At 36.9% G+C, this 17,721-nt stretch overlaps 1 protein-coding gene across 1 annotated transcript in view; it reads right to left on the reverse strand.

Moving 5' to 3' along the window:
* Positions 1 to 17,721, reverse strand: part of LOC126267106 (dynein axonemal heavy chain 12-like) — a 90,746-nt gene that overhangs the window by 45,660 nt on the left and 27,365 nt on the right. Inside the window, exon 4 of the mRNA XM_049972004.1 lies at positions 2,310 to 2,589. Coding sequence (XP_049827961.1) covers positions 2,310 to 2,589 — 280 coding nt within the window. The remainder of the gene's footprint in view (positions 1 to 2,309; positions 2,590 to 17,721) is intronic.

Consider the following 17,721-nt stretch of genomic DNA (forward strand, 5'->3'; position numbering starts at 1 on the left):
AACATCATGATAGGTGACTTTTGGTAGACAAAAGGACTGGTGAATTTGAGATGGGAAAGTTGTTGCATCAAGAGGATGAGTTCATTCCTAGTATGAGTCCAGATCACATAAATATCAATAAACCTTTACCAAGTCAAGGGGTCCAGCTTTTAGGTCTTGAGGAATGCCTCTTAGTTTGCAATTGGTCAAAATAAATTCTTGTCAGATGTAAATGCTGTTAGTGGTACTAACAGACAGACAGACGGACAGGCAGGCAGTGTCCAGACACTCATGAACGAGACAGGAACTGAAGTTGAGAGTAATAAAGCAAAAGTAAATATGCTGAATTCCAATTTCAGATTTTCCTTTAAAAAGACTTATCCAGAAGTACTAGCTAAATTGAAACCTCTCATCACTGCAAAGATAAGTGATATAAATATTAGTGTCAGTAGTGTTAACAAACTGTTGAAAGTACTAAAACTGAATTCAGCTCTTGGGCCTTGTGAAATGCACATCACATTCCATATCAAACTGTACTGAGTTAACCGCTCTATTAATAATAGTATACCATAGATTTCTTGAACAAAAAGTCAGCCTAATAGTTCAAGGAAAGTAAAGATCACAACTGCCTACAGGAAGGATACAGAACTGACTCCCAGAACTACCATTTGTTGCATAATCTTAGAACATATTCTGAGCTAAGTGTAATCAGACATTTTGTAAAGAATGATTTCCTCCATGCCAAATGTGTTTTAAGTACACTGATTATGTAAAACCCAGCTCATACTTTTATCACAAGATATCCTGAAACCCCGAATCAAGGCAGTGTGGTAGATACAGTATTCTCGACTTCCAAAATGTATTTGACTCACAATTAATACCACACCTTCATGTATTAATGAAAGTATGATCATATGAAGTATCAAGCTAAATTTATGACTAGGTTGAAGATTTCTTGGGAGGATGCAGCATGTTGTCTTCGATGAAGAGTTATCATCAGGTGCAGAAGGAATGTAAGGTGACACCCAGGAAAATATCTAGTGATACCTGCTGTTCATGTTGTATATTAATAGTAGTAATCTCAGACATTCTGCAGATTACATGATTATAACAAAGCATTGTCTGATAAAGAGCTGCACAAATTTTCATGTAGATCTTGAAAAGATTTAAACGTGTTGCAAGGACTGGCAACTTGCTTTAAATTTTCAGAAATGTAAAAGTGTGCACTTCACAAAAAGAAAATGATGTAGTATCCTATCACTACACTATCAATCAGTAACAACTGGAGTCAGTCATCTTATAAAAATACTTAGGTGTAACAGTTTCAATCAATATGAAAAGGTACAATCACATGGGATATTCTATCCAAGACTACTCATTTTCTTGTTCACTTTGTGATAATAAAAAAATGTATTTGTATTTTATGAGCTACAGGAACAAATAAAAAGAAAAAAAGAAAGAAAACATAACATTTATTAGGGATTTCAGCTTAAGAATAGGATTGTTAATTGCCTACAGCTTCCATTCTTGCCTAAAAAACTTTTATTCACGCCAATTTTCTTATAAGTGCTCCAGGATAAAGCTATCTGCAACTGGCACTACACAAAAAAAGAGTTACTTACAATTTTTTTATTTTGTATTTTGTACGTGTACTTTGGATTCTTATGTTTGGCCAAGGTGGTTTCCTCTAAACTGCCACACCGCTAGTATGAGTTTTGATACTGTCACCACTGGACAGTAATATGGTTTAGGAACAAGTTGTATGGTCATGTTGATGAAGGGTGTCTAGCAAGTGACTTCACGTAGCACAGTCAACGTATATGAGAGGTGCAGCAAAAGTCACAAGAATTTTTCATAATGATTTAATCTTCAACAAAAGTTTATATTATGATGTCTTCAAGAGTATTAAAAGTTGTACAACTGCATTGCATTAATAACAGGCTGCATTTCTGTGGCTCTAAATCAAATTTCTCAGTTGCAAGTGCAAGCTTATAATGAATGCTATAGAATGATTTTTGAATACTGTTAAAATTTTGACTATAAAGTTTTGTGACCATGAGTGACAGAAGCAAGAAACTAAACTCACCCTAAATATGTAGTGAAACTCATTTGTTAAGACTATTTTTATTTCAAGATCTCCTTTCGTTAAAAATGAACACATAATTTAAAACAAGAAATTTAACTATTATCACATTTGGTAATACTTGCAGTTACTGTTAACAACAACTGTAATGTTCAGATGTGATTCTGCTATCAGTCCACCAATCAGATGGTTAAATATTAATAGAATATAAAAGTAAAAATGGCCATGGGGCTTTCAGAATACTTACTTTTGTCACTGATGCAGCATCCAAAGACCCAGTACAGTTAAATACTATGTGATGTACTGCTATATCTTTTGCTAGGTTTCTTATTATTTCGGTCTTTCCAGTACCCGTTGCTCCTATTGTTGCACCAAATAAGTGTTGTGTATAACCAATAAGTAATGCTCTGTAACTTCTCTCTGTCAAAGGAGTAACCACAAGACGAGAGGAATTTCCCAGATACTCATAACAATATTTTATAACGGCAGCCAAGCAGTTAATTATAACATCGTTTTGCCAGTAGTACCTATATTTAACAGAAATAGTTATCAACATTTTAGTTTTGACAATGACTTGACATAATGTTACAGCATAAGTTCCGTTAGTGCTATGTACGCATGAATTACATAGTTAGTGAAGTTCATAATAATTTTACTATAAAAATGAAGTAATTAGCATTCTATTTATAAATAGGATGCATGTAATTTAAGCCCACAGGTAACAGTAGATGTAATGAAAAGAACTACCACCATATTAACATCTGACTAAGAAGTAATCACTGCAAGTCTAACAAACACATAAACAGAGGAAGTGCAGTGGGAATTGCCACCAGGTCTGGACTCCTTTAGTGAACTTTTAGAAGACACCCACACAAATTAGGAGCTCAACTGCAGAACTTTAGCATCACTGTTGTTCTCTTTCTCTTCAATTTTTTGGGCTAATGAACAGACAGTGAAACATGAAAACATAAAAAATAAAAATATTACTCTTCTTTACCAAAGAACACACAATATGGATCAAGATCCTCATGTGAAGATGTGGAATAAGAGACTGGTCAATCATTCATATTCACTTCTTAACCCTCAATTAAGTGTGTGGGTGACAGTTGTCCCCCAGCATTACTTGTCACAAGTTAATGCATGTTGATATTCAGAACCATGCCTTTCAATATCTGAATTTTTTGGGTCAGGTTTTTTGTGGTGATAATAGCAATTCTGTCACCTCTCCTATACAGTCTATATACTTCAGATGTACCGCACCCAACAAGTTGGAACGAAGAGCTGGCCCTCTACACTGATGATACAGGTGCCAAGCACAAACAATAGAGGAGATCAACTGGAAGAACAACAACTGAATTACACAATTAGAAACATGGCTCAAAGAATGGCGAATCAAACCAAACACCCAAAAATGCAGCTGGTACTATTCAATCACAAACAGTTCTCAAAACGGAGAGAACAACAACTACAAAAACTCAAAATAAGCCTATGGGGAGAGACCATCAAACCACAAGACACAGCTACATACCTAGGAACGACCCTTGATTACATGATGTCATGGATCCTGCACACTCGTAAAATTACCCATAAAGCAAACAACAGATGTAATCTCATCAAACTTATAAGGGGCAGAGTAAATGGTGCCAACAATGACACTCTAATCCACACTTATAAGGCGTTTATACACCCAGTCCTCGAGTACAACGCCCCAGTTTGGATGACAAACAAAAATAAAACGCAGAAGCTACAAGCTCTAGAAAGGAAAATCCTTCACATTGCAGAAAGACTAGATAGGAGAACAGACAATAACACAGTCTACCAAAGCACGAAGGTCCCCCCAATAAAAGACAGATGGATCCAACTTACAACAAAAATAGGGAAAAAAAAACAGAGAAACCAACAGAACACTAACGACTAAACTACTCAACTATACACCAACAAAATTTAACTTTCCAGAACACAAATACGCTTTCCCACCAAAAACAATAAAAGAATGCATTGCTTACAATGATGACAGCAATGACAACAACAACAGAGCGAACCTAATCAGCCACCTCATAGAAGATTAACACATATAGTAAGTAGAAGACCAAGGCAGAAGATAACAACAGCAAACACAATGACCATTGCTAAGGTTTTCAAGAGGTTTCCCTTAGCACTTGGGCAAATGCCAGGGTTGTCACTTCCTCTCACCAGAAAACAAAGGAATTAACAGGAACCTAAAGAGAAAATTTCCTGAGCCCAACAGATAAATGTAGTCCCAGCAGAACAAAATAAGCTAAGCTAAGGCACCAAAGAGCAATAGGCTCCCCATATGCCTGCCTTCCCCCATCTCGGAAAGGAGTGATAGATGAAAAAAAAAAAAAAAAAAATTGTCGTTGGTCAGTCATTTTTTAGGGTGCATGGTGAGCAAGCCCCCTGTGAGGGTGGCCCATGTGGTCATTTGAGTAAGAATTTTTTGCACCGATTTATTGAGACAATTTTTGTAATAGTGAAAGTGTGCAAGCATATATTTGGTGAACAAGAAGTGCTACGATTATTTGTGTAAGTATGATTTACGAGGTACACATCGTTGTAAGTGAACATGTGGCGAACTGTTATTTCGCGCCAAAACTGTTGGAACAAAGACGACACTGGGACTTGTGGTTCTGTTCGAATTGATTGAATAACTTTAGATTATAGCAGCCTACATTACTGCTATTGGTGGCTTGAAGTCAAATTATTATTAAAGTAAACCTGTAAACCGTCTCACCAGTACTAATTTCATTGTGTGAAAGAAAAGGACAACGCCCATAAATAGTGATTGAACTGTGTCATGAAAAACTGATTTTTTTCTATAATAACCGCCCATTTTTTGTACTTATGTCTGAGTGCATAATTAATTAAAAAACTATAACAAATGCGTGGGTGTGGAAATGTACTAATGCACCAAGTGTGGAAATCATGGCCTGATACTTACGTGAGAGCCAAAATTTGCAATAACATTTTTTTAACCAACATTTGTATATGGATATTTCGTGTGAGAACTCTGCAACCGCACTTCTTCTCCATTATTTAACCACCTCGTCACAAACTGAGCACAACATTGAATTGGTAGAAGGGGTGATTGATGTGGAAAGTAGATCCAGCTCCTCTGAAGTTGGTAATATGGCTGCATCTTGTTCGTCTACATTTTACTATGGTAATGATCTAAAATAAGATGTTGTTGTTGTGGTCTTCAGTCTTGAGATTGGTTTGATGCAACTCTCCATGCTACCCTATCCTGTGCAAGCTTCTTCATCTCCCAGTACTTACATCCTTCTGAATCTGCTTAGTGTATTCATCTCTTGGCCTCCTTCTACGATTTTTGCCCTCCAATGCTAAATTTGTGATTCCTTGATGCCTCAGAACATGTCCTACCAACCGGTCCCTTCTTCTTGTCAAGTTGTGCCACAAACTCCTCTTCTCCCCAATTCTATTCAATATCTCCTCATTAGTTCTGTGATCTACCCCTCTAATCTTCAGCATTCTTCTGTAGCATCACATTTTGAAAGCTTCTATTCTCTTCTTGTCCAAACTATTTATCGTCCATGTTTCATTTCCATACATGGCTACACTCCATACAAATACATTCAGAAATGACTTCCTGACACTTAAATCTATACTCGATGTTAACAAATTTCTCTTCTTCAGAAACGCTTTCCTTGCCATTGCCAGTCCACATTTTATATCTTCTCTACTTCAGCCATCATCATCAGTTATTTTGCTTCCCAAATAGCAAAACTCCTTTCTACATCAACATCTACATTTATACTCTGCAAGCCACCCAACAGTGTGTGGCGGAGGGCACTTTATGTGCCACAGTCATTACCTCCATTTTCTGTTCCAGTCGCGTATGGTTTGCCGTTAGAACGATTGTCTGAAAGCCTCCGTACTCGCTCGAATCTCTCTAATTTTACATTCGTGATCTCCTTGGGAGGTATAAGTAGGGGGAAGCAAGATATTTGATACCTCATCTAGAAACGCACCCTCTCGAAACCTGGCGAGCAAGCTACACCGCGATGCAGAGCGCCTCTCTTGCAGAGTCTGCCACTTGAGTTTGCTAAATATCTCCGTAACGCTATCACGGTTACCAAATAACCCTGTGACGAAATGCGCCCCTCTTCTTTGGATCTTCTCTATCTCCTCTGTCAACCCGATCTGGTACAGATCCCACACTGATGAACAATACTCAAGTATAGGTCGAACGAGTGTTTTGTAAGCCACCTCCTTTACTACTTTCAGTGTCTCATTTCCTAATCTAATTCCCTCAGCATCACCCGGCTTAATTCGACTACATTCCATTATTCTCGTTTTGCTTTTGTTGATTTTCATCTTACATCCTCCTTTCAAGACACTGTCCATTCCATTCAACTGCTCTTCGAAGTCCTTTACTGTCCGTGACAGAATTACAGTGTCATTGGCGAACCTCAAAGTTTTTGTTTCTTCTCCATGGATTTTAATACCTACTCCGAATTTTTCTTTTGTTTCCTTTACTGCTTGCTCAATATACAGATTGAATAACATCAGGGACAGGCTACAACCCTGTCTCACTCCCTTCCCAACCACTGCTTCCCTTTCATGCTCCTTGACTATTATAACTGCCATCTGGTTTCTGTACAAATTGTAAATAGCCTTTCGCTCCCTGTATTTTACCCTTGACACCTTCAGAATTTGAAAGAGAGTATTCCAGTCAACATTGTCAGAAGATTTCTCTAAGTCTACAAATGCTAGAAACATAGGTTTGCCTTTCCTTAATCTTTCTTCTAAGATAAGTCGTAGGGTCAGTATTGCCTCACGGGTTCCAATATTTCTATGGAATCCAAACTGAACTTCCCCGAGGTCAGTTTCTAACAGTTTTTCCATTCGTCTGTAAAGAATTCGTGTTAGTATTTTGCAGCTGTGACTTATTAAACTGATAGTTTAGTAATTTTCACATCTGTCAACACCTCCTTTCTTTGGGACTGGAATTATTATATTCTTCTTGAAATCTGAGAGTATTTCGCCTGTATCATACATCTTGCTCACCAGACGGTAGAGTTTTGTCAGGACTGGCTCTCCCAAGGCTGTCAGTAGTTCTAATGGAATGTTGTCTCCCCCCGGGGCCTTGTTTCAAGTCAGGTCTCTCAGTGCTCTGTCAAACTCGTCACGCAGTATCGTATCTCCCATTTCATCTTCATCTACATCCTCTTCCCTTGCCATAATATTGTCCTCAAGTACATCACCCTTGTATAGAACCTCTATATACTCCTTCCACCTTTATGCTTTCCCTTCTTTGCTTAGAACTGGGTTTCCATCTAAGCTCTTGATATTCACACAAGTGGCTCTCTTTTTTCCAAATGTCTCTTTAATAGCAAAAAATTGGAATTGATCTGGTAGATTAGATGTGTAAAAAAAATAAACAAAAATAAAGAGATGTTTCTAGGACCACAAGGATATGACCCATGGTGATATATTTGACATTTTCAATATATGTGTGCAACTAATCCACTTCTAGTATCCTACAAAGAAATACTGCTTGAAATGTAAGAGACAGATGTGTGGAAAGTGTTTAAAAAAAGACATTTGTGTAACATGCTTGGAACTAGTTCAGCAGTCATGAAAAAAAGGCCATTTCATTAACATTCATGCACCTAATTGTGCAACAAAAACACACAAACCTAATGTTGGATTAAGCACAGAAGGTTAAAATAAATGACACTGCCATGGTATTTTCTTAAAGTTCATTTATTTATAGCAGTTGTTAAGGAAAGCTTGTGGATGTCTTTCATAGTGATCCCTCTTCAGTTTGATGCTTTGTAATTACAATACATCCAACATGTCACGTGACATGTGTTACTGTTTTTACTACACTACTAAGAGACAGATGTGTGGAAAGCATTAAAAAAAAAAAAAAAGACATTTGTGTAACATGCTTGGAACTAGTTCAGCGGTCATGAAAAAAAGTCCATTTCATTAACATTCATGCACCTAATTATGCAACAAAAACACACAAACCTAATGTTGGATTAAGCACAGAAGGTTAAAATAAATGACACTGCCACGGTATTTACTTAAAGTTCATTTATTTATAGCAGTTGTTAAGGAAAGCTTGTGGATGTCTTTCATAGTGATCCCTCTTCAGTTTGATGTTTTGTAATTACAATACATCCAACATGTCACGTGACATGTGTTACTGTTTTTACTACACTACACAGAAGTGACCAGTGTAAATTTGCAGATCTACAAACTGTGCTCAAAATTCGCAAATATTATGATAATTAAAGCAAGCGAATTTCACAGAAAGTTTTATACACAAAACAGGTTTCACCTAAACAATCTTGGGAGGAGAGAAATCACAAATTTCATATTAGAGACTGTAATGAAAGAAAAAGCACTAAGTGGGCCCATAATACCACTCAGTTATAAAGAACCAAACATCAGTGAGGAAAACATTGTACCCAAAGACAAATACAGTGTAAAACATACTGAAAATGCAAATGAGTATAGCATGTTTAATTGCAAAAACTTTTTATGGCCAAACCACCTATCCCATTGTGTGGAACTGACATCATCCTCAACTGAAACAGCATCATCATCTGAAATAGCAGTGCCTCCAGTATGAGAACTAGCAGCTGAACCACACACAGCGGAAGCAGCAGCTCGTCCTACACAAAACAGGAAGGTAACTCGTCGTTTTTTATGTTGAGTGACACAAGAGAAAAACAGTCAAAATCATGTGAAACATCTCTCTCGTGTATTAAACATGGGACTCCAGCGCCACAAGCAGAACTAACTAGTCTACTGAGAAAAAATACCACAAACAAATATACAAATGTAAAGGTGAGCAAGTCTCAAACTTTGTCTGTATTTCATCAAAATATAAGAGGTCTGCAAAATAAAATAGACCAACTGTTAATTCACCTAAGTGATGAAGAATGTGGAAGTGAACCTGATATATTGTGTTTCTCTGTTTCACAGACGGAATCAACATGTTACAGATTGAAAACTTTTGTTTAGCTGCCCACTATTGTAGATCTAATATGGGAAAGGGTGGTGTCGCAATATTTATTAGGAATAATGTAGTGTATGAATCTCTAGATTTAAGCAAATATTGTGTGGAACATCACTTTGAGGTGTGTGGTATTGAGATAACAACAGACAGTGCAACAGTTATTGTGCTGTCAATTTACAGGGCTCCTGCTGGATATCTGAACGTTTTTATGGGAAATATTGAATCACTCTTGTCCCGCCTGTCTAGAAAAACTAAATCAGTCATTGTAATGGGTGACTTTAATGTGGACTTTTTAACAGAAAACAGGAATAGAACAGATCTTGAACACCTGATGTGCTCTTACAATTTAGTGTCAGTGGTAAACAGTCCAACTAGAGTAACAGCCAGTTCTAGTACATTAATAGATAATATATTTATAGATAAGGATGCATTGAATAATTTAAGTGTAAAAAATGTTACAAATGGCCTATCTGATCATGATGGACAGTTCCTCACCATAAACCAAATAAAAGTACAAAGGAGAGTAAATTTCATTTGGAAAAACATTAGGATTACAAACACACACAACATGGAAAACTTTAAACATAAACTACAGCACATGGACTGATCTTCTGTGTATGCTGCTATTGACGTAAACTCCAAATTTAATATATTTATCAACGAGATTACAAGTATTTTTGAAGAAACATTTCTTAAAAAGTTAATTAGAGAAAATCTGTATAAAACAGATCACAGGCCTTGGGTTACTAAGGGTATCAAAATTTCCTGTAGAACAAAAAGGGAGCTTTATGCAGGAGCCAAGACATCAGATGATTCACATACGATTAAGCATTACAAATTGTACAGTAAAATTCTTAACAAAACCATACAGGCATCAAAGAACATGTTCTTAAAGGCAGAAATTGATAACTCGAACAATAAAGTAAAAACTATTTGGAATTTTGTAAAGAAGGAAACGGGGAAAAGTGCAGTTCACAGTGAAAATATTCAAATAAAAAATCAGGATCATATTGTTAGTGATCCAGAAACAGTTGCTGATATGTTCAACGAACATTTTTTAACTGTAACAGAACAAATTGGATCGCAAGGCTCCATAAATCAAGCCATTAGTTTTCTGCAACCCAGCTTACCTGGCACAGTACCACAAATCAAAATAACAACAGTCACTATTCCAGAAATTGAAAGAATAATTAGATCCCTGAAAAGTAAAAACTCTACTGGAGTTGACAACATATCTCGCAAATTATTAAAATACTGCTGCGGCCACTTAAGTAGAATCCTTTGCCACATTTTTGATGCGTCACTTAAGCAAGGAATAGTGCCCGAAAGACTTAAGTATGCAGTTGTGAAACCTCTGTATAAAAAGGGAGATGAGGCAGATACTGCTAACTATCGGCCAATCTCACTACTGGCGAGTTTTTCTAAGGTTTTAGAGAAACTAATGCATGCCAGGATTGTTAATCATCTCATTGAATATAAGATCATCAGTAAAAGTCAGTTTGGATTTCAGAAGGGGTTATCAACAGAAGATGCAATATTTGCATTTGCTACCAATGTTTTGGAGTGCATCAACAAAAAGATGAAGATAGTTGGAATATTTTGTGACCTTTCAAAAGCGTTTGACTGCGTCAGTCACCAAATACTTTTGCATAAAGCTTCATATCTAGGCATAAGTGGGGCAGCAAAGAAGTGGCTCCATTCTTATCTTTCAAACAGAAAACAGAAAGTTGTACTGGATAGTCAAGAAGGTGCATCAGCATCATTGGAATGGGGAACAATCACCTGTGGAGTGCCTCAAGGCTCCATTCTGGGCCCCCTACTTTTTATTATTTTTATTAATGATCTTCCTCTATGTACAGATTTTTGTAAATTCACCATCTTTGCTGATGACACTACGCTACTGGTTGATAACTCAGTGGATGAACTTGAGGTGACAGCTAACAAGGTTTTTAGTGATATTGTGAACTGGTTTAATGTAAATGGTCTTTCTATTAATCACAGTAAAACAAACTATGTCCAGTTTCAGGCAGTCTCTAAAGAAGATGAACAAGAACAAAAACTAGGTGACATGCAGATAGCTAAGGTCGATAGTACAAAGTACCTTGGCTTACATATAGATAGCAAACTAAACTGGTCAAACCACATCTTGGATCTCTGCAAAAGGCTGAATTCGGCAACTTATGCTTTACGTATTATCTGCTCTTACAGAAATATGGAAACCAGTAAATCAGCTTATTATGGTTATTTTCATGCCATTATGGCATATGGGATCATATTCTGGGGAAATCAGCCACTTGCTAGGAAAGTGCTATCTGCACAGAAAAGAGCCATAAGAATCATGAGTGGAGCCCACCCTAAAGCAACATGCAGAAATCTTTTTAAAGAACTTCAAATCTTCACATCCATTGCACAATATATATTCTCCTTGATGTGTTTCATAAGAAAAAAAAAGCCCCTCTTCAAACCTAATAGTGTTTATCATAATCATGATACTAGAAGAAAAGATGATATCCACTATGAGCATGCAAACCTGAGTAAGGTACAGAAGGGCGTCCACTTCAGTGGTTGTAAGATTTTTAATGCCCTCCCTTCACAAATTAAGTGTTTAGTAGATGATGAGTTCTCGTTTAAGAAAAGCTTAAGGCAGTTCCTATTGCAAGGGTCATTTTATACTATAGAAGAGTTCCTGAACCACGATGAATAGTACCCTAGTACCTGTACGGATAAGTCTCAGATACATTTCCCACTCTTCATTTGTGATCCTGTATATCTATTACTTGTAAACAGCTTAAGTTTTCAGTAGTATATTTTCTGTATGTATGTGTATAGAGTGTGTAATACTTAACTTTGTAACTTTTATTTTTTTGTGATTTTAATTTGTAACGTTAATCTAAGCCATATAATTTTAATATGAATAATAGCAATACTTACAAAATACCATAAAAAGTTTGTAAAACTGACATGTTCCATATCCTGAGATGTATTCAGAACATGGGTCACCGGAACACGAAATAAATAAATAAATACTAAGAGACAGATGTGTGGAAACCATTAAAAAAAGACATTTGTGTAACATGCTTGGAACTAGTTCAGCGGTCATGAAAAAAAGTCCATTTCATTAACATTCATGCACCTAATTATGCAACAAAAACACATAAACCTAATGTTGGATTAAGCACAGAAGGTTAAAATAAATGACACTGCCACGGTATTTTCTTAAAGTTCATTTATTTATAGCAGTTGTTAAGGAAAGCTTGTGGATGTCTTTCATAGTGATCCCTCTTCAGTTTGATGTTTTGTAATTACAACACATCCAACATGTCACATGACATGTGTTACTGTTTTTACTACACAAGAGACTCCAAAGGAAAAAGAGCATATGAGTAAAAGTTAATAAACATAATGAATACACAAATATATGCATTCATGATAATGCATTGCTCACTGAATAATCTGAATTACAGGAACTGCAACAGTACTTGTGACCAAATTGTACTTTGCAACAGTAGTTGTGATCAAATTATACATCCTCCTTTTTCCCCTTTCCAATACACATGCCACCCCTATAACTGAGAGAGTCATGCGTGTAGCTAACTCATATCTATGTCAATCCTATTTCAAAACAATCTTCATCCCTTTTCAAAAAAGCATTTAATATTAGTAACTCTCAGTATATTAGGATTCAAGGTCAACTTGGTTGTAGTTTACATCATTTCCCTTTCCTGTACAGATTTGTATATATTTTAATCAAATTAAGGTTGCATTTTGTACTGTCACTGCCTATCCTGCATGCTGATATCAACAAGTTATCCCTCTGGCAAGTGCAATGTGAAGATATATAATTGATATGTTGATAAAATATTGAGACCATAGATATTTTCTGTTTGAGTTTCATACTGCCGAATCTACAAACAACCACATTGTGAGATTGGTCATGTATTGCTGATGAAAATAATCTGTTTTGGCACTAGAAATCATTAATGCCAATTGCTTGATCAGTGTCACTCATCTAAACTTGTAACAGTCTGTTTAAACAGTGGATTTCATGTGTTCATGCTCCATACATTTGAACTGAGTGATGAATCAGTTGATAGTAGACTTTGGTATATTTTGCCTACAATGGCGAAGTGTCAATAAATGAGTACACTGTTGATATGATGTATTATTTGTGAACACTGCAGCCCAAAATTTAAAGTATTTGATAATCTGAACATACTTGGATCTTGTAATTTTTTGGAATCTGTAAAATGATAAACATACCAGAACTGCACTTTTAGCTGGCAGTGAGAGTAACAAGAGGACAACCGCCATGAGGAAACCAGGTACATTGGGTTTAGGCATGCAGTCGTTAAATATCTAGCCCTGGTTCTAAGTTTGCATTACCTTGTGCAGTATTCCAAGTGGCATAATCTGATGTGGCTCACAACATACTTACTTAGTAGTTCATGCTCAGATCACAGATGGTGTGCAATTTTAGATTCTCCGTTTCTTGGTACCTTAGCAGTTGCAGACAGGAGTGAAAAGGTGGCAGCATCAAGCTCTGGTTTTTCAGGTCTCTGTAGTTGGCGACACTACATAATGACTTGGACATTAGGCTAAGGAGGTAGATATGTCAATGATAAGGAAATGAATTTCTGGGTTGCTGTACTGGTATGCTTTTTATAGCTTCTTCACATGTTTGCATTTAACATGTAGAAGAATACAAACACTAGTTCTTAACTTAAGTGTAAAACATATGTGAGGCTTACTAGATTCTCCAGTCAGCTACCAGGGCAAGTGGCCATCCTGACCTATAACTTCACCAAGACACAGGTACACACAGTAACATACATTACTACAGACCGTGAACCATGGAAGAGAGAGATTCTATTGCTCTAATCAAACTGTTAGGTTCAATTATTCATCACAGTCTATAATTAGTGGTTTCCCAATGTGTGTGACCTCTTAATGGACTGACAAAAGCAACTTGCACTTAACGTCTTTTGCTAAGTTCTAAGCTTACTGCTAATATGCATACTTAAATGGTTTTTCTTTCTTTTTCTGGAAACCTTTCATAACTCAGTCATTAAATGAGAAATACCAGTCATTTTTGTTGTTTTATCCCCCAGGCATCTTACAATGTTTCTGCTAACAAGCATAATTCATGATTAAAGCAATATGTTCAGAACCTAAGAATGTTTATCCATTAGTCCCATTAAATAATTAACTCCATTAATATTTTTGTAATGACCTCCTCCCCACCACTGAAGGACTGTCTATTTACATACTTTTACTGTAAAGGAAGATTAACAATCAAGGCAGTATCCCACAACCCATTCTCTCTCCACTCTCCTTCCATACCCCCACTCTGCACCTCTGCTTTTTTTCCCCTTCTTCTTCTTCTTCTTTTTTATCTGTTGTACCATCATATGCTAGTCAAGTATCTAGAGCTAAGTAAACATCATTAGTGTTTGCTGACTTCTGTTAATATATTCATTACATAAACATTACTTAAATACAGCTAAGAGGAATGGGCAATACATGCTCACCATCTATCTCCTGTATGTGTACAATACTCTTGCACACAAAACACGATGCCTTATCTAACTCAACATTTTCTCCCAGTGTCTCAATCTCACACCCATCTCTAATGGTCCTGATGTCAATGGGATGTTAAACCCTAAAGGTTCTTCCTTCCATCTTCAATCACACACAACACGTTTATAGGTAGCTCTGATCTTACACTCATCCATAGCAATTTCTCTGTACCATGAGGTGTTTTATCAAGGGGCCAGGTCCTTAAGGCTCTTGCATGCAGCTTAATTGGTCAGCTTACATCCAGACTTGCAGCAGTATGTCACTGACAATGCTTTCCCCAGGTGGAACAATGTTCCACCAAGTTCTACAACAAGTTTTCCAAGGCAAATTTTAGCATGATGATTACATAGGAAATCTTACACTAGGAATGTGCACAGACTATCAAATACAAGGAGAAAAACTTCCATATACTGCCAGAAATATTTTGCTCCCATCTGTAGTTTAATGTTACTGAATTCAGTGAACGCAATTCATTATCCCCTACTCCACATAATATATACCATGCCTGGTTTAAACGTGCCTTTTCAAACTTGCCACAGACATGTGCACATTTGTGCTCAATAAAAAATTGTGTTTGCTACTGCCCACTATGCCAATCAAGCAAAATTTTACCTCTGCATACCTTTCTGTAGTGTTAAAATTTACTGGGAGCACTGCCTGGCATGCCTGGGCCTCCCATTGCCATTTAATGGATGGTTAATCCCATTTTACTTGTTCTTATTGTCTTTACTTTGTCTATAGTCACAGTCTCAATGTCCAACGTGACTACATTTTCTATTCTGTGGTTGATGATAACTTCAACATATGTGGTACCAACAACCACAACAGTAACACTTTTTGCCAGCCAAAAACATATTTCTGTCACAGAGTTGAGTTACCCTATCTATTTCTTCTATAGCCATCTGTGTCTGCAGCTCCAGATAAGTTCCTTGGAAAATCCATGCATGCTTTCCTTGACACATCTGGTAACAACCACCATAAAAAGCCTCCAGTACCTTCTGCTCTGCTTCCTGCAGAAGAATTCCATACAAATTGTCACTGCATATTAACACATAGGTATTGACATTGAGCATTTTTTGTTCCATCCATGAAACATTTAATGGAATTTCCCTGCCTGCATTTAAAAGCTTGCAATAGTACCAACAGCTATTCTGCCTTCTATATCGTTGTGCAGAAGCTCTTTTATCATATCAATGTCTGAGCCTTTCTCAGGTGCTCATGGTGCATTACGCAAGTTTTTGTGTCCCCTGTTAAACATAATTTGGCCATCTGCAACAAATGTCTGTTTGTCCAAAAACCCAGCTTTGAGGCTGTCAACAGCTTATCCACAACGGCTATGACATCCTCTCCTGGTTTTCCTGAAAAAGTATCAACTAGGATAATTATAGCAACATCTAAAATGAGTAACATTAAACTGGACAAGGCTCTGTCCTCCTTCAAAGCAGCTAACACTCTTCACAACCAGTATTATCTGCTCTCTTCTAAGCTACTTAATCTAATAAAGACTGAACTGCTTCTAAGTGGTAACAACCCATGCCTATCATTCCCTCACTGTAAAGCCTTTTATCTAACACACTAGCATAAACACAGTAGGATAAACACAGTCACACTTCATCTTATGACTATCATAACATCTCTTGATACAACTCAGTGCCTCTGCCTGACTGCTAACAATGTGCAGTCATCACATTCCTTGGCATAATGCCTATATCGTCTACACTGAATCACTTTACAGATGTTGACTGAATAGTACAAGGGGCACTATGCCACAGTAAGTTCCACTGCATACATCTAAAGCACAATTTCCAATATAAGTTTCTCTTGTATTCCCTCTGCACTCACTCAAGTATGTGCCCTTATTAACCCTCACAAATTTCACCTTAAACTCTGACCTCCAGATCTGATTTACCCTGCACCATATTCAAGGGACAGCAGTCAGAGAAAAACAGTTTATTTCCACTCATCCCACCCTCCTGATGTCTACTAGCCTATGATGTTGCTCAATATCACAGTTCATTTCAGACACTAGTTATTAGGGATCAGGATGGTCCAAGCATTACTGACTCTGAAAAATTTTAAAATGACATTGCAGATTGGATGGCTGGGCAACAGGTATGAAGAACCAATTCTTTAATCCTAATGAAATCATGACTATAGTGGTAACAACAACACATCTGTATACAAAATTCATACAGTCGATGCAATCAGTGTCCCTGTGGTGTTGAAGATACTGGTTGGTGCTTCTTGCCTAGCGAAGCACAAAGTAGCATAAGGCTGCAACAAGGATGCCTGTTTGTAAAGCAGCTACACCAAGGGAGTGATGTCGGTGCCTCGGACAGCATACAGCTACATAGTGCCTGCAGACTTCAGTCAAGCAGTGGCAGCAAACTCAAGTGCAAGCCAGCCACGCTCTTACAGCCCAGTCAAATTAGGCCAGATTTTGACATTTAGGGTAAAAATTAGTAATAAGCTGCATTCTTGCACAAACCTTATTTATACCTCTATAAATAACATACTAAAAGTCTCCACCTATCAAGCTGGAGCTTCATCCACCACATTGGAAAATGGTAGCAAAAAAAATCACCTTTTCCTATTTTTATGGAAAACGGTTGCATTTATGAGCAAAATGCTTCAGCACAAAATCATACAAAATTAAAGAGCACAAAATTATCTACTAAAAAAGTTGTATATACTGTTTTCATAGGATAAATGGTTTGATCACAAAGGCTAAGGCATTCTGTTTGCCATCTTATTATGAAACAGCACTTTCCTGCATCCTGTGAGCTACTATGAAGCACTCAGTGGAAGTGATTGTCACTGAAACTATAGCAGTTCTGATCAGTCAATGTAAGTTCTCAGGAAATGATTCAAAGAATATGCAGCTCATAACCCTACTATCTGAAAATTTTACAGGAGATTAAAGTGAGACCAGCAAAGGATGATACTGATACATTATTAGTGCAAACAGCAGTTAGGTTCACAAACTGTAACCTAATTGATGAAATTGTAGTTGTAGTAGGAGAGGATGTAGATTTATTGGTTTTGATTACAGCATTAACTCATCCTCAGA

Source organism: Schistocerca gregaria, chromosome 4, assembly GCF_023897955.1.
Source record: "Schistocerca gregaria isolate iqSchGreg1 chromosome 4, iqSchGreg1.2, whole genome shotgun sequence".
NCBI lineage: Eukaryota > Metazoa > Arthropoda > Insecta > Orthoptera > Acrididae > Schistocerca > Schistocerca gregaria.